Source organism: Falco cherrug, chromosome 1 (assembly GCF_023634085.1).
Source record: "Falco cherrug isolate bFalChe1 chromosome 1, bFalChe1.pri, whole genome shotgun sequence".
In the NCBI taxonomy this organism is placed as follows: Eukaryota; Metazoa; Chordata; class Aves; order Falconiformes; family Falconidae; genus Falco; species Falco cherrug.
This window is the reverse complement of record NC_073697.1, coordinates 114,067,021-114,094,273: the sequence shown is the minus strand read 5'-3', so window position 1 is coordinate 114,094,273 and position 27,253 is coordinate 114,067,021. Positions and strand designations below refer to the sequence as shown.

General features: G+C 55.4%; 2 protein-coding genes across 3 annotated transcripts in view; one reads left to right on the top strand and one right to left on the bottom strand.

Moving 5' to 3' along the window:
* UBE2O (ubiquitin conjugating enzyme E2 O) overlaps nucleotides 1-14,994 on the top strand; it is a 66,210-nt gene extending 51,216 nt beyond the window's left edge. The window contains exons 11-18 of the mRNA XM_055721748.1: nucleotides 1,155-1,267; nucleotides 2,344-2,469; nucleotides 3,611-3,700; nucleotides 6,080-6,737; nucleotides 7,659-7,795; nucleotides 8,318-8,521; nucleotides 9,237-9,294; nucleotides 10,918-14,994. Of these exons, the coding sequence (XP_055577723.1) occupies nucleotides 1,155-1,267; nucleotides 2,344-2,469; nucleotides 3,611-3,700; nucleotides 6,080-6,737; nucleotides 7,659-7,795; nucleotides 8,318-8,521; nucleotides 9,237-9,294; nucleotides 10,918-11,681 (2,150 nt within the window). The 3' untranslated portion in view covers nucleotides 11,682-14,994. The remainder of the gene's footprint in view (nucleotides 1-1,154; nucleotides 1,268-2,343; nucleotides 2,470-3,610; nucleotides 3,701-6,079; nucleotides 6,738-7,658; nucleotides 7,796-8,317; nucleotides 8,522-9,236; nucleotides 9,295-10,917) is intronic.
* A 1,905-nt stretch (nucleotides 14,995-16,899) lies between these two features.
* Nucleotides 16,900-25,106, bottom strand: SPHK1 (sphingosine kinase 1). Of its 2 annotated transcripts, none has more exons than XM_055721804.1 (5): nucleotides 24,592-25,106; nucleotides 19,773-19,922; nucleotides 19,120-19,214; nucleotides 18,779-18,894; nucleotides 16,900-18,196 (listed from the first exon to the last, which is right to left on the bottom strand). In XM_055721804.1, the coding sequence occupies exons 1-5, from the start codon at nucleotides 25,001-25,003 to the stop codon at nucleotides 17,413-17,415; spliced, it is 1,557 nt and encodes a 518-aa protein (XP_055577779.1). In that variant the 5' UTR covers nucleotides 25,004-25,106; the 3' UTR covers nucleotides 16,900-17,412. The 2 variants fall into 2 exon arrangements, with proteins under 2 accessions (XP_055577779.1, XP_055577788.1); XM_055721813.1 differs by having other exon boundaries at nucleotides 19,773-20,265; nucleotides 24,592-24,723.
* Nucleotides 25,107-27,253: the final 2,147 nt, after the last annotated feature.

Sequence of the window (27,253 nt, the reverse complement as noted above, 5' to 3'; positions counted from 1 at the left end):
CTTGCAGAATGAGGGGAGAAATGAACAGCTCACCTCAGGCTGCTTTCTCTGTATGACTTGTCTATCAAGACCCTCCTACTTTTTCAGGGTGGGTTTTGGGATACAGAGGCATCTTCTTGCATCCCTTTTCTTCACCAAACCAATTGATTACCCTAGTGAGGGTCACAGTACAAGTTCAAGGAGACTTAAAGCTTTTGGATATAAAACATAAATGGCACACCATCTGGCTCTCAGCTCCTCTTCCATCAGGGTAGACCCTCAACAGTGGGGAGCACAAGATATTGTCAGGTTGGGAAGAGGGAAAGCTGGTTTAGCAAAAAAAGGTGCTGCTTTGTGTGGCCATTTCTGATGAGTGTAATCTGACTGGTCTGGTGGGTTAGATGTAGTTTGTGGCAATTAAATTTAGCTCCAGCTCTACCATTCTAGTTAAGTCTCTAGGAATCTGTATTCCTCTGTCTGTCAAACGTACTCTCCAAGCAGTCTGAGATGCCCACGGTTCCTTGCAGCCCACTGCTAAGAGTGCTGGGAGGTGGGTCCTTGTCAGCCAGATAAAACTGAAAGATGTCTGGATGCAAGTGTGCTGGATAACAGCTCAGGCCTTGAGAGGTGGTTCAGGCCCAGCTATGATGTTGCTGGATCCCTGATGCATGCATATGCACATGTATACCTGCCTGCATGCTGCCTACCTTCCACGTTTGTGGTCCAGTCCATTTTTCCAGAAGAGCAAAACTGTTGTGGGTAGCATATTTCTAGAGGAAGAACTCGGCAGCCAGGGCTGCCCTCATGGAGCTCTTGGCCAGCATGTCCAGAAGCTCTGGCAGTCTTGGGGCAGAGCTAATTTGGAGAGCAGAGCACTAAGGTGGCAGTGTGTTTTCTCTCGGTGATAGAGCTTGAAAGTGGGCCCAAAGTGAATGTGTTCCCCCAATCCAGTGCAATGTAATCTTACTTTATCATCACCTTATGCCCCGTTAAAATGCAACTCATTAGCTGAGTACAGTTTTGACAGCGTAGGAAGAACTGTTTTTCCTCATGCCATTCACAAATGGAAGGTTTCAGCTGTGAGAGCTTGGGAGCTGACAGCCTCAGTTGCTGTGCAAAGTCTGTGCTCCTCCACTTAACTTGTCTGTTTCCTTCCCTACCATTGTGACCAAAAGCTCAGAGCTCCCAGGACCCCGGGTTATATGGAGTTGTGCAGTCCGGTGACCATATTGGCCGTACCTGTGTGGTGAAGTGGTTCAAGTTGAAATCCAGCGGAGACGATGTGGAGGTATGTGGAGGAGCCAGTGCCTGTTGGAACCAGCTAAGAGAAAGCAGCTGCACAACAGCACAGGGTTCACAAATAAACAGATAAGCCTGCCAGCTCTGCTGTGGAGTTTGACCTTGAGGATGGGAACAGCAATGTGTTCTTGGGCCTGGGAGGCTTAGCTAGCGGTAGTGTCACTTTGTATTTGTAGATGTCTGCAAGGCAGCAAAGACCAAGCAGGGGGATTACATCCCATAGTCAACATCAGGTTCTGGTATGGATAAAGATTTTTGCTGAAGTTGTCACAGGCAGTTGATTGCTTGAGTTCACTGTAGGAATTTTTCCTTCCCATGTCTTTGCTAGTTTGTGGAAAGAGAATCAATCTATTGCATGTTGTCCTGTTTGCCTCTGCCAGACACTGTTGTCTATAGTAAGCCTAATACCTTTTTCTCAGGGCTTGTAGGAACACTATATTTTGCAGAGTCTTCAATAGACTGTGGTCTAGTTGGAGATGAGGGAGACTTGAACCACACAGATCTCATGCACTGCTTTCTGCCTTGAGGTGGGAGACCACATTGTCATAACGGAGCAGGACCCCTTACATCCAGAAGCAGAACATCAGCCTGGCCTAGGGTTTCTCGTTATTTCTGAGCTCGTAGCTCTCTTCCTGCAGGTGAAATCAAAGGAAAGATGTTTCCCATTAATTGTCAACTTTGTCAGATACTTCCCGTTGCCTTAGATCATTTCAAAAGTAAACTGTAACCCTTTGGGCCCCAGTGAACTGCTTTGAGAAATCTGGGTGTTCACAAGGGAATAAAATGTTCTAGCATGTCTTGTAATCATAGCAATGTGGAACTAAAGTAAAGGTGAGGGTGAGCAGATGAGGCAAGAGTATCTGCTTCCGTTCATGGTTGTGCCTTGATTGATGTGCTACAGGACAAGGTGACAAGAAGGGACATGAGCAGCTCCTTGCAGGCTGTTGGGGCAACTGAAAAAATTAATCAAATGTAACACAAAGTACTTTCAGGTGTTGAAGGCATGCTCTGAAGATCAGTGCAGCATCCTGGAGCTGACATGCTTGCGTTCTGTCTCCCATGCAGCTGATCGGGGAGGAGGAGGATGTGAGTGTGTATGATATTGCTGATCATCCAGACTTTCGCTTCCGCACTACTGACATCGTGATTCGCATTGGCAACTCAGACGGAGCCACAGCTAAGGAGGATGAGGTGGGTTCTGGACACGGTTATGTGACCATATTGTCACCAAGTATTAGTGGAGACACTTGAAAGAGTCAACAGGAGGGCCTTCAGCCCCACTCCATAGCTTGCTAGTTTTGTGCCATGTCCCCTGCTGTCGTGAGTAATATATCAAATCTCTAAGTCTGGTGGAGATGTCACCAAGGACAAAGGATTTCAAGTTTACAGTCTATAGCAGAGCAAGAACAAAGTTGAGACAAGAATCAAACACACCTGAGGGTTTTTAATAAAACTCTTGCTTAGGATTTCAGAGTAATTTCTCATGTGAGGATATTCTGTGGGCTCCTGAGCAAGAGTTGAAGGTGAATTTGTTGTGAAACCAGCTTCACTTAGCAACAGAAGACTGGGGGTTCTGGTTTTCATCTGAGTTATTACGTACATGTTAATTTGGTTGAGCTGATTGATCTCCTGGGAAGGAAGAGGGAACACTTTATATTGTAGGGGATACACACTTTTTGCTAGGAAATGGGTTTCCCTACTGTGTAGGTAAGACCTCCAGCTTTCGAGACCGCTTCCCTTAAAAAGGGTTAAGAGGTATAGTGTGGCTCTTCTTGCGGTTCTAGTTTCAGCAGCACATCTGAGCTTGCTTAGCTGACCTAAATAACCTTCCTTCGGTGCAAGATGCTACTTACTGTGCACAGCTGGTGCCAACTGCAACTTGTCTGTTCATGCCTGCACGCTCTGCCAGGAGAAGCTGCTGTGGCCCCGGTGCTGGGTGTCCAAGCACAGGGGCTGCCCGCTGGCACCCCGCTAGAGGGCACCCCGATTCCGGGCAGCCCTTGTGGTGCTGCCTGTGGGAAGGCCACAGCCCTGCGATGGCCCCTGTCCTGATCAGAAACCGGGATCTCCTGCCAGACCAGCCCTCCTGGTCCTTGCCTCCTCACTGGGGGAGTTTTCCCCATCTCCACGTCAGTGTTGTGGGGTCTGTATGTGTAGGATTCTTCGCCCCCTCAGCATGGGACCCCAGGACTCCTGCCACTTCTGCTGCAGGCTGCAAGCATTGCTCCAGGTTGTTCTTTAACTGGGGAGCATCTGTTTATCAAACCTTCCTGCTCTGCATTGAAGTGCCTGGGAAAGAAAACAAACTGACAAACTGCTCTTGTTTCCACAGCCTTCGGTTGGACAGGTGGCTCGTGTAGATGTCAGCAGTAAAGTGGAAGTGGTGTGGGCTGATAACTCCAAAACTATCATTCTGCCTCAGGTGAGGTCCTGTTCCAGCTCATAAGATCCCTGTAATTCTTAGCTGAGTAACAAGTCTTGGTTTAAAATCCCTGTTGCAGAGATTCACCGGGTGAGGAAGTCTTGCTCTATTTATTGCTGCCTTCCCATATGATAGGGTGGCTTGCCAGTTCTGCTAGCATGAGAAAATCCTTCCTTTGTCAGGAGGACTGGCCAGCTAATTGGTCATCACTGCTCTTAAATATAGAGAATAGGAAAGTATGAACAGACTGCTGCTCCCTTCACACGCTGCACTGCATGTTCACAGCTCTGACCACAGCCCTGCTCCCGGCCTCCAGCACCTGCTGCCTTGCAGAGAGGGTTGCAGAGCTCAGGGATCATCAGCTCTGACTTGAGCCCAGGTTCACTGAATCGCCCAACAAAGATGCTGCTGAAAGACAATTGGTTGTTCTGTCTGGCTTGGAAATGGCACCATAGTATTTTCTTTGGTTAAAGAAGCTCCTCCAGAAGCTGGGCTAGAGCCACAATTTGTCACCTTAGCTAACGTAGGGATCAGACCCGAATCTCTTCCCAGGGCAATGAGGGGAAAAGGCTTGAGTGCAAGCTTAAAGACATAGATATAGCCACACTGCTAATCCACTTAACCCCATTGATATGTCTTCTACATTGGTCTGAAGCTTTTGTTGTACTGTCTTGTAACCTTATTCACTACTCCCCACACTGTTTCATCCCATGTCTTTTCTCCTTGTTGCCTCAAATTAAGGCAGACAGCCTAAAGATAAGAGAAGACCTGCATCTGTAGGGTCTTGTCTTCATCGCTGTGGCAGAGAACACCACTGCCTCTGCTGCAGAGATGCCTTTGCAAGTAGAAAGTACTCGATCAAGACTTCTTTTTAAACCAAGCAGCTCTGCATTAATTACAGTAGAATAGTCAATGCCTGCACTATGGCAGTGGACTACAGCGTTACAAAGCAGACTGCTGTCTCCCTTCCCCCTGTTGTCACATGTGCTTGGATCACAGGCACAATCGGAGGTCTGATGTGCGTTCCACAAAGGGTTGTTCTCACACTGCGGTGCTGGGGCTCTGCAGCAGCTCCTGCTGTGTCACGCCAGTCCCTTCGATTCTGTTCGTCTGCGTAATTATGGGAGCTCGGGAAATGTCAGGAACATGAATTATCAGTTGGACAGGCATTGATAAATCATGGTTTTACCAGGTGCCCAGAGATGAGCTGTTTGGGTGCTTTTTCTCAGCTCTAAAAATAAAGATGGCATTAACTGGCTAATTAACTTTCTGACTCTGATTTGGATTAGCTTTGAGGGCAGTGAGCGTTTTGATGGCTTTTCCTGCCCGCAGTCACTTGTGCTGAACCCAGCTAACCTCTGCTGGCTGCCTGTCTCTGGGTGGCACAGGACTAGCTATACAGTGCTGGTTCAGTTCAAGGCTTTGACAAGACAACCGAATCTCCATGTACTATAGCCTCTGGGGCTGTATCTTGCAAGATTAAGAGGATTCCTGGGTCATCATTCAAGTGTCAGAAACATGTAGATAAAATGCTCCATTTTGTAATTCCTAGCGCAACCCTATAAAGTTGTTCTTGCTCCCCTTCTTCTTTGTTGGTGCTTGTAGCTGGAGTATGTCTGTAAGCCTCTGTAGGGGGAATCTCATGAGAGATGTAGCATGTGCAAAAGCATATTTATAAGAGGTGAAGCTGGGTGGAGTTTGGATAGGTTCAATTTCCAGTAGTGAAGGGGAAAAGAACGTTTTATGTAAGAGCTTATTCAGTAATTTGGGTTAGGCTTCATTGTTTCAGCTGAATTTTAAGCAGTAATGACATACAGCAGCTAAAGCAGTGTAGCAGGGCCCTGATGGCAAGTAGCATGTGCCACAGAAGAAGAAAGGTGGGAGTGTTTTCCTCATTCCAGCATTGTCTCTGTGGAAGGATGCAGTGTGGAGACAGCCAAGCCAGGGCTGTGTGCCAACACAGCTGCTGGTACAGAAGCAGGACTAGAAATACTAACTCTGCACGTGATACCTAATACCTTCTGAACTAGCTCTGTGTTCAGAAACCCTGGGGCATCCAGGTATGCTTGGCCCCTGCGTGCTCTCCTTGGCTGGATTCCAGCCACTGGAATGGCTGCAGCCCACCTAGAACTTTCTTTACTTTTTCCCTGGTGCTCTACTCTGAAGAGTGGAGGATGGGCTATGCTGATTCATAATATGTGCCAGTCATTGTGCATGTTATTTAAATCAGTCTATCCTGCATAGGCGGAAGGGTTGAAAAAAGCCCTGACCCAATCCTAGGTGAAAGCTTTCTTTTCACAGGGAGAGCTGACTTGCATTTAAAAACAACTAAAACTCTGTGTTTCAGCCTAAGTCTCTTGTAACTCTGCTCTCCTTTAGCACTTATACAATATTGAATCAGAAATTGAGGAGTCGGACTATGATTCTGTTGATGGCAGCACCAGCGGGGCATCCTCGGAGTGGGAGGATGAAAGCGACAGCTGGGAGACAGACAATGGCCTCGTGGAAGACGACCACCCAAAAATTGAGGATTTAGAGCCTGAGGAGCCAGCAGCAGAGGAGGTGAAAAAAGTAGAGGAACAAGTCCAGGGAGCTGTGGCTATGGCAGTTGCAGATCTTGCTGCAGAGAAAGCTGGCAAGGACGGAGCCCCAAAGAGCTTCCGGGAACTAAAGGAGGCCATCAAGATCTTGGAAAGCCTGAAAAATATGACTGTGGAGCAGCTGCTGACTGGCTCTCCCACCTCCCCAACTGTAGAGCTGGAAAAACCCACTCGGGAGAAGAAGTTCTTGGACGATATTAAAAAGCTGCAGGAAAATCTAAAGAAGACCTTGGATAATGTGGCTATTGCAGAGGAGGAAAAGATGGAAGCCATGGTGGAGACAGAGAAGAAAGAAGAAAAAGCAGAGGTGCAGACACCAGTGAGATCAGAATGGCCCAGTGAGACCCCAGTGCTCTGCCAGCAGAGTGGAGGCAAGCCTGGAGTCACCTTCACCAGTGCCAAGGGAGAAGTCTTCTCTGTGCTGGAGTATGCTCCAGGTGAGTGTGTAGTGTCAGATCAGGCCAGAGTAGGATACTCTGTCCTGCATTGCCATCCTGCAGCTTCTTTCTGCAAAACCTTTTGTTTCTAGGCCTTTTGGTTTGGGTATCCTCTCTTCTTCCTAGTCTTTTTCACAGCTCATTAACTGGGGAGGAGAAATTAAGACAAGCTCTGTAGCACAATCTGTTCTGGGACCTAAACCTGGCTTTTAGGTGGCATCTCTAGGCACTACTGCAACTTCTCAAGCCACAGAAGTGTGCGTCCCTTTTGTCCACATTGGTAACTAACTTTGGAGGGCTGTGGAGATCAGTTGCTTTCCGCCGCAGATACTTTCTTGAAAGCTGCAGGGTTTGTTTAGGCTTTTATTGCAGGGATGAATTGGTTGAAAAGGGGAGCTGGTGTTCTTGTGCAGGATGTCCTTGGTGGGTGAGTGTCCCGGTTCACTTATGTGAACGTTAATCAGCCAAAAATAAGAAAGAGCATCTGGTTGTGTGGAACATTGGTGACAGCACAGCCCAAGGTGCTCAGTGGGCCAGCCAGCCAGGCCAGATGAGTGAAGGAAAGGTGGCCGGACTGTTTTGAATCTGCATGCATACGTAAAAATGGGGAGCTATGCTGAGATTTTGTAGGGAAAAGGTCATTGCTTTTTGCAGTTGTCCCAGCTGTGGGACAGGGCTTCTTGTTGGGGCACGGGGACAATGTTGTGTGGGACAGAGAACAGGAGATGCAGATTGTGGCTGCTGTACAACGTGGGGAAAAAAATCAATCTCTAGGCTTCCTCCTGGCTCAGCGCCAGAGCAAGTCCACTCTTCTCTTCCAGATGATGCGTTTAACAAACAGATGGATAGATTTGCCTTCACAAGGAACCTGTGGCAGGTTCCATAGGCAGCCTTTAATCCATTCTCTTCCTTGCCCCGCAGATACCCATGCCTTCAAGAAAATGGAGTTCCAGCCCCCGGAAGCAAAGAAGTTCTTTAGCACTGTGCGGAAAGAGATGGCTCTCCTGGCCACCTCCTTGCCTGATGGCATCATGGTTAAAACCTTCGAGGATCGAATGGCAAGTGCCTGCTCTCAAATGCCTGTGTGTTAGTGCTGGGCTCAGCATCCAGATCGCTTTCTTTGGAACTCCCTGCTTAGCCTTAATCCTTTGCATTAGAACTGCAGGAATGTGCGCGGCATTTGAAATACGACCGTAATTACTATAAACGGCTGCTTCTGCATTCCCCAGGTCAGGGCAGCAAAGAACAGGGAGATCCTCATTGCAGGAAGGCTGTTTCAGGTGTTTTGCCCACTAGGCTGCCTGTCCCACCGAGCAGAAAAGGCAAGCGGGCAGCCAGTGAGCAGTCTGGGGATTGGTGGCCATCCTTGAAGCCCTGCTTCAGCTCTGAAGGCTCGCTTTGGTGTCAGGCTATTGCAGGAGTGCAGCTTCTAGAGGGAAGGTGCCCTGAGATGTGTTGCTTGAGCTGGCTCTTGCAAGCGCTAGGTTAATCACATCCCCTCTCTCCCTCTACGTAAATACAACTCTGCCAAGGTAAGAGGATGTTTCACAGTGCCTGGTTTATATTGCCTGTCTCCACAGGATCTTTTCTCAGCACTTATAAAAGGGCCCACGCGCACGCCCTATGAAGATGGCCTCTTTCTCTTCGATATCCAGCTCCCCAACATCTACCCAGCTGTCCCACCTCTCTTCCGCTATCTCTCCCAGTGCAGTGGGCGACTGAATCCCAACCTGTATGACAATGGCAAAGTGTGTGTCAGCCTCCTGGGGACGTGGATAGGCAAGGTAACGCTTTCATCTGCCCATCCATGGGGAGCAGTGGTTGTGCCAGGCTGCCTTTGGAACAAGCCACTTCCTACAAGGCCAGGAATCCTGGGGTGACTTCTGGACTCAGTGGTGCTTGAGCTGGGGGTGGCTTGGGCTTTGGGCTCTGCCTTAGATGTCTGGAGCAGGTAACTGGTGTAGTTTGGCTGCTTCTGTCTTTGTATTTGGCTCTTCTCTGTCTTGGTGAGAAGCTTGCGGTCAGACCAGCTGCACTGCATCACAGTTGGACAGAGCAGAGGTGCCAACACCAGCATGGGCTGTTCTCCTGTGGTTTGGGTCCCTGTCTCCCACCCTGCGGGTGAATCACGTAGAGTGGCACAAAGTCTAGCTGGAGAGCTGGAACAAACAGAGCCAGGGAAATGCTGTGTTTTGGGCAGGTAGATTGACGCTGGGGAGGAGTTGGAACTGGTGCCTGGTGCGTAGGGTCACACTGTTCCAGGCAGAACTGGCCTGATGGGGTGCAGTGCTGGCAAAAAAAAAAATAACGGAGAAATGGGTTGGTGCAATGGGACGCTAGCACATAACATGCTTGTTGAGTCAGTTCCTCGCTCCTGCTATGAGCCACAGGACCTTAGCAACAGAAACACAGAAACTGTGGCCTAGCTTCATCTAACAATTATCATAGAGCAAACTGATGGTGCTTCAGCTCTTTAACACATTTTTATGTGCATTTCAGGGGACAGAAAGGTGGACCAGTAAATCCAGCCTCCTTCAAGTACTCATCTCCATCCAAGGTAAATGCTCCTCCTGCAGAGCCTGCAGGACAGGAAAAGGCAGAGGGAGGAGGGGATGGGATGTAGGCTTATGGGGGGGGGGGGGACGGACACAATTGGGATCTGCCACCCCAGTTGGGTTAGTGCTGCCTCTTGCTCTCACCTTGCCAGACAAAGCAGTGTCCTTATCTCTCCAGTTCAGCAGTCGAAACAGATGGAAGCTTTTCTCATGTCCCAATTTCTGGCTGCATCGCAGGTCCCTGACACGATGCTTTCCCTTTTTCTTACTGCAGCAGCTAAGCAGAGAGCTGGTTTGCCTATTATTCTGAGCTGACAAAGGTGAACAACTGTGTCCTCAGCCAGTTACCGAAGTTAGTTGAAGTTGCTAAACTGGGCTTCATTTGCAGGACTGTTTTTATCCCCACTGAGTCACCCGCCCATCCTACTTTGGGCATGTTTTTGCGCATGTTGCTGGTGTTTATGCTCCTTCCAAAGCAGAGAATAATCAGGGGTGTGTCTAGACCAGCCCCAGGGCTTCCTGCCATGGGGCTTTGCCCTGCCATATCTAGTTTGGGAGCAGACAGGCTAAATCTCTTCCTCAAGGCCAACTTTCTGTTCAGGGAGCCCAGGCAACTCCTGCTCCTCTGAAGTTCACATGTATCCTCTGACACCACAAGAAAAGCCTTTTCTCATTTACAAAGCTGAAGATCCAAATTTAGAAAACAAAATACTAAAAGTTTCACTGGAGCAACTTGCTGCTAGTGAGAAATCTCCTTTCTCCCTCCTGCTGCCTGGGCTTTGAGACTCATGATCTCACCTCCACCAGCTCTAAGGCAGTTTGTGGCAGGCTGCCAGCAGCCTGGCAGTATTGGTGCCATTGCTACATTCATGTAGTTGTATTAGACCAGAAGCAAGCAGGAGAAAGCTTGGTATGGGTGACTCCTCACAGTATTCACTGTCTCAGAACTGCACTGTCTGATGGGACCACGCTCGATAGCACAGGACCTGGCCAGCTCAAAGCCTGTTAGTGAAGATTGGCCTTTGTTCTGATTAAGAGAAGGATAAAAACTATTCAAGAAAAAAAGCTTTGGGTGTGTTTGTGGGTTTGTTGTTTGGTTTTGGGTTTTTTTTCCTGGGAGGGGAGGGAAGAGAAAGGAACTGTGAAACCTTTCCCCTTCTGCCTTTTTGACCTCCTGCTGTTGCATGCTTTGTGCATTGCACTGGTGGAAAAGTATTCTTGCCAGCCAAGGATCATGAATGCCACTGACAGTGGTACCCAAGATCCCCACCACCCTAGCAGAAGACCAGAGACCCATTCACATAAGTGCTTCCCTTGCGATACTAGTCCATTGCATCTTGCAGATTTCTGGTTGTCCAACCTGGCCTCTGCTACCCGCTTGAAGTCAAAGCATGGCTTCCCACAGCGCGTTCTCCTGCAGCCCCTTCCCTACGCTGCCTGCTGCCAGCCTCGGGCCGCCTGTGTCAGTGTGGCTGTGGGTGAAGCCAGCGTGGCACCTCAGCAAGGCGGTGCTGTGACCTTTGAATCTCAGCCACCTTGGCAGAAATCACAGCAGTGTCTGCCTCTGATACCGATCCGCAGTAAAGTTCCTCCTTTAACCCCTTGATCTCCCCTTCTCTTGGCAGGTCTCATCCTAGTGAACGAGCCCTACTACAACGAGGCAGGCTTTGATAGCGACCGGGGCCTCCAGGAGGGCTATGAGAACAGTCGCTGCTACAATGAGATGACCCTGATCCGGGTGGTGCAGTCCATGATGCAGCTGCTGTGCAGGCCGGTGGAAGTCTTTGAGCACGAAATCCGTGAGCATTTTCGCTGCAATGGCTGGCGCCTGGTGTCCCGGATCGAATCCTGGCTGGAGACAAATGAGCTGGTGGAGCGGAGCCACGAACAGGCCAATGGGGCGGATTCTGCCTCCCTTCTCTCTGCCTGCAGCAACCTGGCCGAGAGCACAGGAGACAATGCAGGATCGCTGGGGGAATATGGCAGCAGCTCGGAGCAGGGGGCAGCCGCTGAGCTTTCAGACTCGGCGCTCGACGGGAAGGAGGAGCTGGATGAGTCGGAGTTCACAACCTCAATGCCCAGCACTGGTGATCTCCCACAGTACTCAGACTCAGAGAGCACAGGCCAAGCCAGGGAGGTAGACCTGGCCAGAGACCGAACGGACGAGGGGAAGGCTGCCCAGGACTCTGCCTTGCAGCCTAGTGTGAAACCAAAGAAAAGGAGAAAGAGCTACAGGAGTTTCCTTCCGGAGAAGAGTGGTTACCCTGATATCGGGTTCCCCCTCTTCCCTTTATCCAAGGGGTTCATTAAAAGTATCCGCGGTGTCTTGCAGCAGTACCGGGCTGCCTTAGCAGGGGCCAATATCCCAGAGTGGACAGAGGACAAATAAACTGTCAGGTTAGGGACAGGTAGGTGCAGGGGAGAAGGGAAAGCAGCAGAAAGAAAATTGGCAAATGCTGTTACCAGTAAACTGGCTTCTCCTTCCAGCTTTTCTTCCTCAGCTTGGTTTGTTCCAAAGAAGGTGGTAGGCCTGATTGCTCCTCCGAGGAAAGGTTGTCTAAGCATGAATAACTCTTTGCCCCCAGCCCTTCTTCCTTCCCCTGTCCCATGTACGTGCTCCTCTTGCGAGTTTGACCCTGCAATGGTTAAGATTTGAGACCTGCACAGAAGCAGTCTTGCAGCCACGTTCCCTCTGCACTTTCATCTTGGAGCACCTTTCCACACAAGGACTCTTCTCACCCAGCACTACACCCAGCAGCTTGTTCTGGTGGGGTTCAAGCCAGGAGAAGCAATTGCTGTAGTATCTGGAAGTGAAGGGCAATGCCCTTCTAGGCTTTCATTTTTCTCTGTTAACCATGGGTTTTATGAAGTCTGCCCCGGCTTATATGTACTTAAGACATTGGATTGTGTTTGCATTGAAGCTGTCTACACCACATGGAGTTGCTCTAGTTTTAGTTGTTCACCAGTAGCTACGAGGTTCTTCCAGTCCAGGACTTGGTAGGCAGAACCAGGCTCTGCGCTAGCACTTGTGCTGCTGTGGTAGTGCTGCAGGGTTTCCAGGCAGTTCTGCAACTTCTAGTCAGTCTCCTGGAAGCAATTCTAGCCATCCCCTCTTCTTTTTCTCCAGAGTAAGGCAAACTTCCCTTTCCTCACCATGCATGCCTGTCTTCTAGAAATACATGGGATTCAGGGTTCTGCCCTGTTACTTGCTTAGGTATCTGCGTCTTTTGTTCCCAGCCATCCTGGCTGTCACACAGCACTACACCTACCCCTGGATCTCAGCCTTCCCTGGGCAGGCGGCAGCGAGTGATTTTGGGGGGTGTTGTAGATCTAGCAGCTAGTCTGGATGGTGAACCTGGCACAGCTGCTGCTTCTGTGTCGTTCAGCTGTAGATGGGTGTTTTGGAGCTGTTTGAGCCAGGGTCACCCAAGGGAAGGGAGCTGTCACGTTGTGGTGAGGCCCTACTGCAGCAGCAGCAGTTTGTGACTGTTCCTGTGCTGTTACTCAGCCAGCAGTTGGAGCATATCAGACACTGGTGTGGACTGTTATCAATTCCTTCCCTTGCCAGCCATTTCCCGTGGTGGCCTGGGTCCTCTGTGGCCAGCAGCGTTGTGGGCACAGCACATACTATCCCTAATCTCAACTGCAGCACTGCCCTGCCACTCTGGGAAACAACTGGTGAGACCAGCCTGTGTTTCAGCAGCAAGAGAGCTGTCTGAGCTGGTGACCATGAGCACTTTGAAGCAGTGACTTGCCAGAGTCTCCTGGTCAAGACACCTTCCTGAAGCCTCTTTTTCTGTGTGCGCGCACTTTCACTTCTGGAGCTGGGAGGTCACGCTCCAGGGATACTGCATTTGCCCAATGTTTAGGCGTTGGAGAAGCACCTGTTTAGCATCTACGTGGAGCACAGTCTGTTGGGGAGAGTCCATCGGTCCTTCTAGCCGGCACAGGGAGCCAGTGGTGCCAGGCTTCCCAGGGAGGAGTCAGGCTGAGCAGATGGTTCTGCCAGAAGTAAGGATGGAGCCAAAACTCTCCTTTGCTCTTGCTCAGTAGGGCTGCGTTCCCTTCCCCCCACCCGGGCCAGGATCTAGCCTTCTCATTTTGAAACTAAGAACAGCAGGCAAATCTCGGTGCTTTTGCATAGTGCTTTCTACTCCTTGAAACACCGGGGTCTGCACCTGCTGCTCCAAATCCCCCCACCCGCAGCTCCCTGTGCCCGCTGCGGCGATGCTGCAGAGCCGGGGGACGGGCTCTACAAAGCCCTTCTCGTGTCACCAGCTGCTGCTGGGATTTTGGAAGGTATGTCCTGCTCCAGGTGCTCCAGAGGAAGCAGGGCTTGGCTGCAAATGCAGATCTGAGCCTGCAGAGCTCTCTAAGCACTGATCTGCAGGTGGATCGCCTGTGCAGCAGCTCTGGCCCGGCTCGGGCACCAGGAGCCCTCCCCACCCTGCAGGCAGGTCTGGCAACACGGCAGACCCCCACCTGGGGTGTGGAGAGATGCTTTGAGCCACAGTCAGGGCTGTGCAAGGCACGTGTGTAACTCGCGGCCCCTTTCTGGCTGTGGCTGGTGCTAAATGAATGAATCCCTTTCAGCAAGGAGCGGGGGCGTCTCCAAAATACGAAGGGCTGACTGGGGCAGAGGGGTGAGGCTGTTGCTTCAGGGCAGGGGAGGGAAGGGCAGGCAGAGAGGCTTGTTCCACAAATGATTAAACCTCTTACCAGACAAAACTGCTGTTGGTGATCTTCTGATGTCGACGACTTCTGTCCCCTGCGCTGGGCTGTTCTTAGCCCTGCTGGCCAGGGAAGGAGGGAGAAAACACTTCAGGGCCAAGCTGGGGATGGAGGGATGGAGGAGATCTAGGATTCCCTGCTTTGCCCACTCTTTGTGGCTTTCATCTCAAGGGGCAGGTGGTCAGCAGGGGCTGGTCAGGCTGCCCACCTGCCCAGGGAGGAGCGTGGGCTGCTGGCATGAGCTGGAGTCTCTCCCCTTCACCCAAGAAGTCTCTTAGTTTCCTCTGATCGTAATAAAGAGCTTTTGCACAGGTTCCTGGGGCTTCCTACCAAGGTGTGTATCGGCCTTCTGGAAGGGGACGCGGCTCCCCAGCTGCCGCTACCCCTGGCATCACTTGCTCACTGTAGCTGGCTGTCCCAAACCGAAGCGTGCACAGAGGTTTACAAATTTTCTAAAGCTTTTGATAATGTGAAGCTCCTGGGTGATGAGGTTGATGGTGAGCACACTGCAGCTATGTAATTTTTTGTGTATGTATGTAATATTTAAGGGTAACAAAATTTAAAAGGCTAAAACCTTAAAAAAAAAAAAAAACACATAAAAAAAGCCAAAGCATGATGCATATTGTTAGCCTTAAAACTGGCTACATGACTGTGTGATGTACAAATGAGAACAGCCTGTAACTGTTTTAAGTGCTGGGGTTGGGGAAGAAGCATTACAAAATCAGTTTGTAGCCTTGATTCTGTACAGTATTTAATGATATAAAAAAAGACCTGACTATTGAGGCCATGCTTAGAGGTGTGTCGTTCACGTGCAGATGTGGATGCTTGGTTGCTTACAATATATGTATAAAGTGCTGTGTGACCATTAAAACTTTTTTTACCTGCAGAATTTTTTTTTTTGTTTGTTTGGCTAACCAAGGTGTAATAAAGGAGGGAAGATGACTTGCCATTAAATTTTGCCTCTGTGAGTAGTTCTGACTGTTGCCTCTTTCTTTCCCCCTCTCCTCCACACTTTTGGCACTTGCCCTGTCTCCAGCGTGCACCTCTGCGCCAGGGTCTGGCCTGGATGGGGTCCCACTGGCTGAAGGTGACGGCGTGGAGGTTGGCAGTGAGTCTGGAGGGAGCCAGGCAGATCTGGCAGTGAGGGGCTGCCTCCGTGGCTCTGCATAAACCAACTCACCAAACCCCTCATTCACGGGTTTTTATTATTAAGGGGGGGTGGGGGGGGGGTGCCGGTGTTCTGTGCTCTTTGCTGGCTTGTGGTGCATGCAGGCTGCCCGGCAGCTTGCTGTGTGCCCTAGTGTGGCTGGCAGCTGCTCCAGTGCATGTGGGGCCAGACCTGGAGTGAAGCAAAACCCTTTGCAGACCGCCCCAGGCTGGCAGGCCGATGGCTTGTGGGCCCTGGCAGCTCTGCCCTGGTGCTGCCTGCCCAGCCCCTCGCCTCGGCACGCAGGTAAGTGTGTAATGAGGTGCAAATGCTGCAGTGTCCAGGCTGTTGGGGCCAAGGGGCTACTGCACCTCCTGGGTGCTGGCGGGGTCACGGCTGCCTTCCCTGCCCCCCCCTGCAAGCAGAGGCTGTAAGGGTGCTAGTGTGGGCAGAGGAGACGGACAGGTATGTCAGTGTTTGGAGACTTGTGGCTTTGCTGGAGTTGTTCAAAACCAGCAAGCATCTGCCTCTTGGGTGTGTAGCAGCTGCTGCCACCCCCCTCAGGTGTTGGGGGGGGGGGGCTGCACAGGAGGAGCTGTTGGGGGCTCCTCAGGAAGAGCCCATGGCTGCTGGCTGACAGCTCTTGGGTCAAGGAAGAGATTTGTGCAGGAAAACCTGTGTAAGGGAGATCCCAACCAACCCGCCGCTGTGAGCAATGCAGCCATTCCTGGGAGGAGACTCCAGGGAGCCTTTCAGGTGCTGCAAGCCCCGGCGGCTCTGCTCTAGTGAGCCATCTCGCTTGAAAGAGGTAGCCAAGGGCTCTGAGCACGTTCCTGGCCTGGGGTTCTCCCCGCAGCCGCCTCTGCCAGCAGCGGCTGTGGAGTGCGATTAGAGTTCAGTGAAGCATCGCTGAGCCCATGTTTACACCTGGCCCAACGCCACGAGGGAAATTATTTTGGGAGGTGGTTCCAAGCTGCTGCTTGCCTTGTTGCTGTCCTGGAGTGGGAGCTGGGCTCCCCAGAAGGAAGCGGGGCTGGGGCCGGGGGGGGGGGGGAGCTGGGAACAATTGCGCTCTTCTTTCCCGGTTCCACAATCCTAATTGCATAGTTTGCAGATGAATAAATGCAAACAGCCACCACTGTTCACTCATCTACTTTGTACTTGAGTGCTGTAAATCAGGTTTAATTACTGCAATTTTATACCAAACAGGCTGAGTAATCCCCCATAGGCAAGTCCCCACTCAGGGACCTGTTGCAGGGCTCCAGCTAGCCCTGGGCTGCCTGGGCAAAGGGGAGGCACGACCTATAGGACCTATAGGACCCCCTGCTCCCTCCAGAAAGCCAAACCCCTCGGCTCCAACACCCCCTTCCCTGCCCTTGCTCAGCAGCACTAAACCTTCCCCAAGGCGTCCCAAAACATTGCTGTGGGGCTGAGCCGCCTGGATTCAATCAGCCCCAGCGCACCGGCGCACCCCAAAAATCAGGGTCAGTGGCAGCGATGTCCCACGTCCCACCTCTGAGGCATCTCCCCTGGGAGCATCTCCTGGGGCCATCGCTCCGTGCTGGTCCTGACCCTGAGATGACAGTGGTCTGGCAGCCTGGGCAGGATGCCGGGGAGCAAAGGGTGCTGAGCTAAACCTCGCCTGACAGCCAAGTGGGCCTGGGGTGACAGCACTGCAGCCCTGCCCCTGACGGCAGCCATGAGCTTGGATTTAAAACCCGGGGGGAAATTTTTTGCAAACACTAGATATTTATTGCACTTCTTGCAAGAATAAACTCTGCTTCTACAGGAAGCTTTGGGTAGAAACATTATTTAAAAAGTCAATTTCTTGTACTAGATATATGATATATTGGTCCTGACCATCCCTGTGAGGTGGCACTGCCTCCATGGCGGGGACAAGAGTGATGCCACCAGGTGCATCCAAGCCGGGGAGGGGACAGGGCTGTGCCGGCGCAGCCACCTGGGGTCGGGACCTCGTACCAGGATAAAACACGCTGGCATCTTGCTGGCACCGAGTACCTGATGGGGCTCGTGGCTCATTTTTGGGACAGTGTTGGTGGCTGTCCCAGGGGGGTAAAGCTAAGCATGGGGGCAAGCAAGGGCATGAGTACCCACAGCCCCCAAGAGCTATTGCTATGGGAGGAGGAGGAGAAGGAGGTTCCTGAGTGGGAGGAAGGCTCTGCTGCCCTCGTGCTGGGCTGTGCCGGCAGCTCAGCACCACAGGGGTGCCGAACCTGGCAGCTCAGGAGCCACTGAGGATGCGGCAGAGGCGGCTGTGGATTTGGCCCTGCACGGGCTCACAAGCCAGCGCCTCGCCATCCACTGTCATGATGCCTGTGGCTGCGCGCGGCTCCAGGCGGAAAGCCCGGACACAGACGTAGCACAGGTGGGGACAGTTCAAGTCCAGGTGAGTCCCCCTGGCCATGGCCAGGAAGAGCTTCAGCAGCGCCACGCGGCTGATGCCAGCCTTCAGGTAGAAGAGGTGGATGCAGCCATCGTGCAGCCGGGCCGCCGGTGCCATCAGCAGGTTAGTGCCCAGGTGGGACTGGTAAATGGCATAGACAGAGACAAACTCCTCCTCAGGGACCACTGTCCAGTGCGCCGGCACTGGCTGGCCCAGCGGCACCAGCAGCGAGTCGTTGGGCAGAGACCCAGGCACATCCGTCCCCGCTGGCGGCGGGACGTGGCTAGGCTGGCCATTGGTGACAGGCATGGGGGGGTCCCTGGGTGCCGAGGAGGTGTCCTGCTCGGGGACAGCAGGCAGGTAGGAGAGGCGGCCCTGGTATACCCGCAGCTTGGCCAGGCACTGAAGGGTGCCCAGGGTGAAGCGGGCATTGCCCAGCCAGCGGTACTTCTCACTGTCGATGTCCACATCCGAGATGAAGCCCCAGCCGAAGCCGAGGAAGGAGAACAGGCGCTTGCCTGAGGCCGTGCTCAGCGAGACCAGGTCCATCTGCGTGTGCAGCCCCTTGCAGAGGATGAAGGTGCAGTTCGTCAGCAGCTTCTTCTTGGCAACGTGATCATTGCTGCAAGGGATGGAGAGGGTGAGTTTGGGCTGGACCCAGCTCGGGGCCTCTCCTGCTGTCACAGCATCCATGCGCAACCCTCACCCCTGTGTCACGGCTGGGATGTATCTCAGCTGGGTGCCAGTGTCCCTCAGGGACAGCTGATGGGAGAGGCGTTGCTGGGGGTTGGAAGGATAAACCAGCTCCTGAAAGAGGGAACTGAGCTGGGGCTGCTGGGCCAGGGCAATCCCAGTCCCCCTTCCCTGCAGCAGGATCAGCTGTGCCCCAGGGTGGATCCTTCAGGGTAAAGCTTTGCCAGACTCAGAGCCCAGAGAGGAGGAAGGGCCTGGGGGGAGCTGACGACGCAGGGATGCAACCTGATGGTCACAGGGCCCAGCTGGGGCTGTGCTGCACCAGCCTGCAGGGAGATGGGGACCCAGACAGGCACCCCCGTGCTGGGCAGCCCAGCACCCCTCCCCTGGGCTGGAGCTATGCACAGCCTTTTGCTTCCCTCATCCCCCCTGCCTCCGTGTCAGCACAGCCACGTGTGCCAGCCTGTGCGGTGCCAGCCAGTGCGGTGCTGGCAGCGGAGCCGATGCTCACCCTGCGTAGTGGTTGATGGAGGCAGCCAGGGCATTCCCAGAGCCCCCGGGCAAGATGCACAGTGGCTTCTTCATGGCATCCTCCCAGTCCGACCGCTCCATGAGCCCATTCACCACCTGCAGGGATGGAGGGAGCTTGTGGCAACCAAGGGGGCAGGGAACCCAGTGGCCCCTGCCCAGCCTGGGGGGAGCAGAGCCCGCAGAGCCCCTGGCCAGATGCCATCTCTCCTTTGCCATTCCCTGCCTGCCTTTGTGTCTCGAAGCTTGGCTCCTGCCGCAGGTACCCCTCTTGTCCTGGCTCTCTACCCACCCTGGCCGGGGGGATGCCCACATGCTGCTCACCTCGTACAGCAGCCCATCCCCAGACATGATCACCAATGTGTCCCACTGTGACAGGTCCTCATCCCGCACCTTCTCCTGTGCATGGTAGGGTCTCTCTGTAGGGGAAAGTGGAGAGAGTCGAGCGTCACCCTCAAGCCTCTCTGCCCTGCCTGCTGCCAGCCCTCAGGCAGTGACCCCAGCCCCACTGTCCCCATGGGGGTTCCAGCCAGGGGTGCAGGAGGCGAGGCAGTCACCCCTGTTAACTAAGGGAGGGTAGATTTAGATATGAGGAAGAAATCCTTCACTGTGAGGGTGGTGAGATATTGGCACAGGTTGCCCAGAGCAGCTGTGGGTGCCCCATCCCTGGCAGTGCCCGAGGCCGGGCTGGCCGGGGCTGGGAGCACCCTGGGCTAGTGGAAGGTGTTCCTGCCCAGGGCAGGTAGGTGGAACCAGGTGATCCTTAAGGTCCCTTCCAACCCAAACCATGCAATGATTCTATGATTCTATTGAGTGCAACCCACCCATCGTCTTGTCCAAACCAACCCCACAGGAGCCACAGCTGTGGCAATGCCAGGGGTACGGGCCCTCCGAGGAGCCCATCCCAGCACGGCAGCACCCAAGTAGGATCCCAGGAAGGGAGGAGAAGGAGGTGAGGGAGCTGTTTGTGGACTCACCAGTAATGAAGACAGTGGTAGCGATGTCGGCCTCAGCCAGCATGGGCTGCACCACCACCTGGAAGTCCTGGATGGCGCGGCCAGCGCCGCTCTGCGGGTTCAGCAGCACTAGCGCACGGCAGGGCCGGGGCAGCACCCCATAGCTGTCACCTGGCAGGGAGAGCAGGGCGTAGGGTGGTGGGGTCGTGGTACATCCTAGGGAGGGCTTTTTGAGCTGGGGCAGCATTTGCCGCAGCCCCACAGGGAGGGGAGCTGCCCCCGATCCCCACAAGCTCCCTGAGCTGCATCCCTATCAGAGGCCATGGGAGGTGAGCTGGGATGGAGGGTCCTTGCTGGAAAAGCAGGGGAGGTGGCACAGATGGGGACACAGGGTCCTGCAGAGATTCGTCTTGAGCACTCCCACAGTCTGCAGAGATGTTTTACGCCCAGGCCAGAGCCTCGCACTGAGCACCCCTGTGCACCCCAGGTGATGCCAGCTGCGCTTTCGGACACCCTGAGGAAAGAAAGGTGGAACCAAAGCGGAGGTTCAAAACCTAACCTCCCCAGGGGCACCTGGCCCCAAACACTCTTGGCCGTGACTTTAACGGGCTGAACCCCACAACTCATGACACGGCTCAGTCCCCCCAGCATGCTGGGACTCAAGGTCCCAATTCCCCGCATTCACTGCGGATGGGGTGGGGCCAGGAAAGACACCTGCACTGGCAGACGGACACTTCTGCTTCCCCTGTTCCCCATGGGGCTCAGGTTTTGTGCTTGAGGGCCCTGGTTGGGCTGTAGTTACAAGCCTGGCAGGATTCCACATCCCTCTGTCCCCCAGCCTGCTTCCAAGCCCAGCGGTCCCCGTGAGGGGGGACAGCGTGAGCCCAGGCTGCAGCTGCCCTGCAAGGCAGGCACAGGGAGCAGAAGCGGTGCGATGGCACCCAGAGGAGCTGGCGGCAGCGTGCTTGAGGGCAGGACCCCTGGGTGCTGCTTGGGCACCCCCAGCCCTGAAACAAGCAGGGCAGCATGCCTCGAGCTCCCACAGCACCTCTGGAAACCCTTGGCCCTGCAGGGTGAAGTCAGTTTGGGGGAGGTTGGGGGCTGTCCCCACCAGCTGTGGGCCCCCTAAGCCGTGACCTGGCCCTTGGGGAGTTGGTAGGTGCCCACCAGGGTGCACGGGCTCTGCGGGGCAGCGTGGGGGCTGCACCTGCTGACTCAGCAAAGAGAGTGCTCCATCAGGAGCTGAGTCAGGAAAGCAGAAGGCATTTCCCAGCACTGCCCCAGGCCAGGGACCCCCCCTCTAACCTGGGCAGGGCCATCCAGCTCGGGCACTGGGGCTGTCCACCTGCATACACCAGGTGATTTGAGTTGCATTCACCAGGTGATTTGAATTGTTTGAACCCACGAGTAGCGTTTTTCTAGCTAAACCTCCTCCTGCTGCTCCCACCAGGATGGAGGCAGGGAGAGGGGAGCCTGGGATGATGGAGGTCACCATGTGTGCCACCTCACCTGTGTGACACTCAGCATTACATCAGTGATGGGGAAGCCCGGGCATGCCGAGTTCCACAAGCTGCCCTGCAGGGAGAAGTGCCTGGAGCATCCCATCTCTGTGCTGGTCCCAGGCCTGAGGGCACACACAGCTCTGCTGACTTCAGCATCATCAGGTTGATTTTCAGCCCCCAGGAATGACCCGGTAAGGCTGTCACTGTCCACGACATTTCCTTGTCACCGTGCTGGCTGCTTGGGACCTGCCACCAAGTCCACAGCAAAGATCTGCCCATGTGAGCCTCGTCAGCCCCGGGCTGAGCCCGGGTCCGGGCGCTGATCTGAGCTGGCTCTCCCTGCTGCCGCCCAGGGCCAGGGGGAGCTGCCGGCTGCCCCCCGCCCTCTCCGGCCCCTTATCAGCGCTGCCAGATGCGAGGGGACCAGCTGCCCTCGGGGACAGCAGTGAAGCGCTCAGGTCATGCATAGCAGGCAACTCCGGAGCTGGGCTGGCCCTGCTCCTGCCCCTCCAGAGCCTTCCTCAGGCACAGCCGGCACTAAATCCTCTAGGCAAATGCAGCCGAACCCCCAGGCAGGGGGTCTGTGCTCAAGCCCCAGCTGCCAGAGGAAGGTGATGGGGGGCTTTTCTCTCTTTCTCCCTCCCAGCCCTGAAGGATGCAGAGCAAGAATACAAGGCGCTTCAAGAACCTAAATGCAGTTTTTAAACCCACCGTGTTTCTAATGGGCCACATCGTTTCTGACATACACACAAAGCTGCACCTGGCTCTTGCCTGAAAACCCTGCCTGGCCCCGTAGCTGCTAGCTTGTGGCACTGCAGGGCAGTGGGGCATGGCTGGGACCCCAAGGACCCATTCCATGGCTGGAGGAGGAAAGACGAACCCTGCTCAAGCCATGACTCCATCACAAGGGGCAGACTGCTGGTACCAGGGCGTGAATAGGGATGGGGACATGACCCCGATTTGGGACTCGTGACACCAGCAGCACCAGGCTCAGCCCAGGTTCCCATCGCAGAGGTGCTGGTTGAGAGCTGGAGCCCATCAGCAGCAATGCTTGGGGGGGTGGGGGTGGGAATGATGTCAGGAGCATCCCTTTGGATTGCACAACACTAGCCGGCCCCTGTCATCTCAGCAAGGCTCAGCCACTTCCCGGCACAGCGTGGTTGCTTTCAACCTCAAACGCTGAGCAAAACAGACACTGAGTCAGCAAGAGGAAGGGGCTCCAGCTGCTGCCAGCGCACAAACTCTGCTCTCCCCTCTTTGCCCACATCCCCTCACGCAACATGTGTCCTGGTCACACTCAGGCAGGGACCATGCTGCCACAGCTCTGCCATCAGCAGCCCCAGCTGCTCCGTTATGTCCCCACATCCTTCTGGAAACTCTCTGGGCACAAGGAACAAGCATGCCCAGCTGGCAGGGACAAGCCTGTCCTGCCCGGTGACCCAGCCGCTGCATGGCTGGGATGGACAGGGGCATGCCCACCGCATCCTGCCTCCACAGAGTGTCACCTCCACACAGCAAGGGGATGAGCACAGCAAGGGAGTACCCCAAAACGGTGGCATGCAGCCAGGCCAGGTCCCGCTCGCTGCTGGCAGCACTGCCCACACACTGTGATACCGTGGTGACACCAGCTGCTCAATGGCAGCTTCCTGCTGTGACCAGGGGCTGGATTTCCCCATCAGGATACAAGCTCAGGGGCGTTTTGCTCCCCCCGGGACAGCTGCAGGGCGGGACACTTTCCTGCACACTGTCGGCAGCCCCCACTTGGGGGTTATTAACTGTGGAGGGATTTTTTTTTTTTCCCCTTGGAGTGAAACAGGGAGGGGGAAGCTTCACCCCTGCTGCAGCTGTCTGCAGGGCTTTTATCCCAGAGGATGCTAGAGCTGAGATGACACCAGGACAGGATGGCTGGTGGCTCCCTGGGTCCCCTCCCCGCAGGAACAGAGTGGCAGGATTGCTCTGCACAGAGCACAGACGCTTCCCAGCACAGCCTTATCTGTCCCGCACATGTCACAGTGCTGGCACACGAGGGTGCGTGCAAGCGCAGGGTGTGGCGAGAGGCATTTGTAGCTCTGTTCCAAACTGGGGAAGGAGGTTTGCAAATCCTGCTGGCCCTCAGCTAGAAAAATAACTGCAAAATTCCGCACTACCTTCTCCTGTCCTCCTTCCTTGGGCTCCCCTGAGGCCCCTGCCATGCAATGAGCTGCTGCTGCCCCAGCACCCTCGCCACCGCCTGCTGAAAGGGCGAGGGTTTTAAAACGCTCGGAGACTTACAGCTGCAGAGTTCAGGCTGGAAATAGAGCCGGGGAACTGGTTTTGCCCTCACTACGTTCCACTGGATTTTTTTGTTATTCTTTAGGAAGAGTAGCAGAAAGTTGTTTTGTAGCTGCAGGCCATGTAAAAAAGCTGCATTTTAAAATCCAAGAAGGGAAGAGCTGGGCTAAATATGATTTGACAGGATCCCTCTAACCGCATGCCTCTTAATTTCCAAGTCTGATCAGTGCGACTGGACAGCTAAATAAATGAAGTAGTGCATATAATTGAATCTACGCTCAGATGTTCAAATATATGCCACCCTGCCCACCGGAGCTGGAGGTCTCAGCCCCCCACTCCCCTCCGAGCTGCTGGCAGCTCGCGGGGGCAGAGGGAACGGAAACCTGGACCCCTCCGTGCTGCCCTGAGACCCCACTGGGCCCTGCGGGGTCCCGGGGGGATTCGCCTGCTCCCAAATGATGGATGGGACCTGCCGGGGACGATGCCTGGCTCCTGTCCTGCCTGCGTCAGCAACGAGGACTTTTTTTTTTTCCTTGGTTAATGCTGCCCTTTGGAGCTTTGCTAGTTATTGAACCGAAGCGATGCGGACGGAGGGGGGGGGGGAGGGGTGCAAAGGGGCCCCGTGGTGCGACCACGTCCCCGCTGCCCCTTTGGTTTAAGGGTGAGACGGGGGAGAAGCCACCCCCACCCAGTGCCGTGCGCAGGGATGTCCCCGTGTCCCCCTCCCGCGGTTCGGGGCGGGGGGATTCAAGTGACCCTGCGGGGATGCGCGTCCCCCCCCCCCCGGCCGTGTGTCCCCCCCCGGCCCCGAGCTGCGCCCCTGGAGCCCGGGCACGGTGCAGTGCCCCCGGCTCGGCGCCCGCCGCGTCCCCACGCCGCCCCGCGGGGACAGCCGCCCCCCTGGGCACGGGCGGTGGAGCGCTGGCGGGCCCCCGCCGCCAGCCACGGGCCCGGTACAACCCCGGCAACGAGGGTTCGAGGCCCGCTCCGTCGGGACCGGCGGCGGAACTGGGACAATTTCTCCCCCGCAGCCGCGTGTGAGCGCGGGGCGGCGGCTCGGTACTGACCGTCCTGCGTGGGCACGGCGGGCACCGAGAGCTCCCGGATTCTGCGGCTCCAGGCCTGGGCGATGCGCAGGTTGCCCTCGGCGTCGGGTCCCAGGCAAACGCGGAAGGTCCGCTCCAGGCGCTGGCGGGCGGGCGAGCCCCAGCGTGGCCCGCGGAGGGGGTAGCAGACCAGCGAGAAGCAGGCAGCGGCGGCGGCGGCGGGGAAGGCGGCGGAGCCCACGCAGTCGGCCAGGCGGAGCGCGGTGTCGGGACCGGCCGAGCCCCCGGGACGCCGCACCTGCAGCTCCCGGGCCGTCAGAGCCAGCGAGCAGGGGGCAGCACCGGGGGACGGGCCCGCACCGAAGATGCCTTGAAGTAATACCGGCGCCCCCCCGCCCCCGGGCTCCGGGGGAGCGCGGCGGCCGGCAGCCATCGGCGGCGGAACGGGAGCGGGACGCGCCGGGGAGCGCCGCCCGCCGCTGGCTCGCTGCTGACGCCCGCCGCGCCGCCCGGCAATGGCAGGCGGGGCGGCCCCATTCATAAAAATTTAACCCACCCACCTACCCAGCCATACCCCCCTCCCCGCCGGGGGGGAACCGGCCCGGGGCTGCCCCGGCCCTACCCCGCCTTCCCGGCAGCCTGCCTCAGTTTCCCCCAGCGCCGGCCCAGCTGGAGCGGGGCTCTGCAGACACCTGTGGGCAAAGTGACGCCACGGGTTTGCTGTGGGTGCATCGGCCCCGACCGACGTGGGTGCTGCCACGGTCCTGGGGCTGGCACGGCACCGGCCCGCACTCACACCGGGGAGGGCAACGGCACAGCACCGGGCAGCCACACCAGCCCCAGCCTGTGTGCACAGTGTCCAGCAAGGCAGAGATGGGCACTGGCAGGGGGACCCTGCCTGCTCGAGTCCCTCGAGCTCCACGCTGGGCTGACCAGCTTTTAACACCATTTCTGCATCTTCCAGCTGGGACAGGGCAAGAGGACCGAAGTGGGTGCCTGGAGAAATCGAGGCGTGACAAGGGTTGAGGAAGACAGCGGGCAGCTGGCAGGGACACGTCCAGGAGGGAGGATGGAGGGGGACGATGTCTTGCCCGTCACTGGTGGCTTGCCACCAGGCATCAGTGAGGGTTGGGGGATGCCATGGGCAAGGAGCACCGTGGAGGGAGGTGGGCTGTCGTGAACCCCACCTCACGGCACAGGGTGCTGGGGACAGAGCCCAGGCGACTTGCCAGCGTGGCTGGGAGCCACTCTGTGGCGGTTGGCAAAAATCACTGACAGCAGCTTGTTACAATGACAGGACTGACCTCACCCTCCCGAGGGGCTGCTGGGCTCCAGGGGGTCTGGCCCAGCCCAACAATGATTTTCTTTGCCAACCATGGCTATAGCTCTGCTCCACATGCTCCAGCTGGCCCTTCGCTCTCCTGAGGTTCTCACCCAAGCTGAGCTGAGCTGAGCTGAGCCTCTGCACGGGGAAGCAGATGACAAGCACTCGGAAAAGCATTGTGGGAATGGTAAGGCAGGTGGAGAGGTGCCCCAGTCCCCTCCTCCGCCTCCCCTGGGCCTTCCTTGCCCCTTCCCCATCCCTCAGATGACCCTTCATGGCAATACTTGTGTGGGTTTTGCACACTGTGTGCTGCTGGGCTGGAGCAGCCTGGGGGCCCCATAACCTTGAGCTTGCACCTCAGGGAGGCATCGCTCTTCACACTTACAGCAGTTTAATTAGCTCTCAGCCCTTTGTCCCTACTTAAACCCGCTGGAACTGGCCAAAAATTGCAGGGAAGGCACAGGATAACCAGCTGGGCAGATAAGTCTTGCTTTCCCACAGTGACCTAAAATGAGAGCCGAGATGCCATGATTTGGAGAAGCACACTTTCCAGAAAGACTTCCCTGGGCGCTATGGGTTCAGAGAGCTGCTTAGAAGGGGTGGTGGGGCAAAACCCACTCCCAGCTGTTTACTGGCCGATGCTTTCGGCTGGGGGATCACAGCACCCACAGCTGATTCTGGGTGAGATTTGGGCATGGCCACTTCACCAGCCACTGTTGTGCTGTGGTCCAGCATTTGTAAACAGCCCCGAGATCCTTGGCAAGGTGTCACAGGAGAAAATAGCTGGATGCTGGGGAGCGCAGCGCCCTGACCTGCCCCTCACCCTTCTCAGTGACTAACCTGCTCCCAATTTCCGCTCCGGAAGGCACGAGACATGGTGGGAGGATATGACAACAGCTGTCACACTGCTCCCTGCAGGTGCCATGGGGCGACGAGGCTACTTTGGGTTCTGTCCTCACCGCGCTACATCCGTCTGGGGCCCCGCGCTGCAGGGACCCCCCTTGCACTGCCTGCCTGTGCTTTAAATAGGAGTGAAATACCCGTCCGGGCTCTGCTGGCCACAGCCGTGCTGTGGGCTGGGGAAAGGGGCTGAGAACGGCTTTGTCCCCAGCTGTTGAAGCTGGCAATGCCACCGCATTTGGGCACAGGAAGGGTTAAGGCAGTGCTGCCCATGGGGGCAATGCCAGGGGCAGGGAAATGGGGAGGCTGCAGCCAGGTTTTTCTTGGGTGCTGAATGGGACTGTCATAAACTCAGCCTCTGTGACAGCAGGGGACACCCAGGCAGACCTTTTCCATCTTAGTGCTGGGCTGATTTGACCCAGTCCCGCAGATACCATTTGTTGGCTCCAGATGCAATGT

What these genes read in the sequence shown, in the direction of transcription:
- SPHK1 (XM_055721804.1), bottom strand. Translation starts at nt 25,003, where the DNA reads ATGGCTGCCGGCCGCCGCGCTCCCCCGGAGCCCGGGGGCGGGGGGGCG. An exon ending in TACCACTGTCTTCATTACTG is followed by an intron (nt 19,215 to 19,772) that starts GTGAGTCCACAA and finishes TTTCCCCTACAG; the next exon opens with AGAGACCCTACCATGCACAG. An exon ending in GGGATGGGCTGCTGTACGAG is followed by an intron (nt 18,895 to 19,119) that starts GTGAGCAGCATG and finishes CCATCCCTGCAG; the next exon opens with GTGGTGAATGGGCTCATGGA.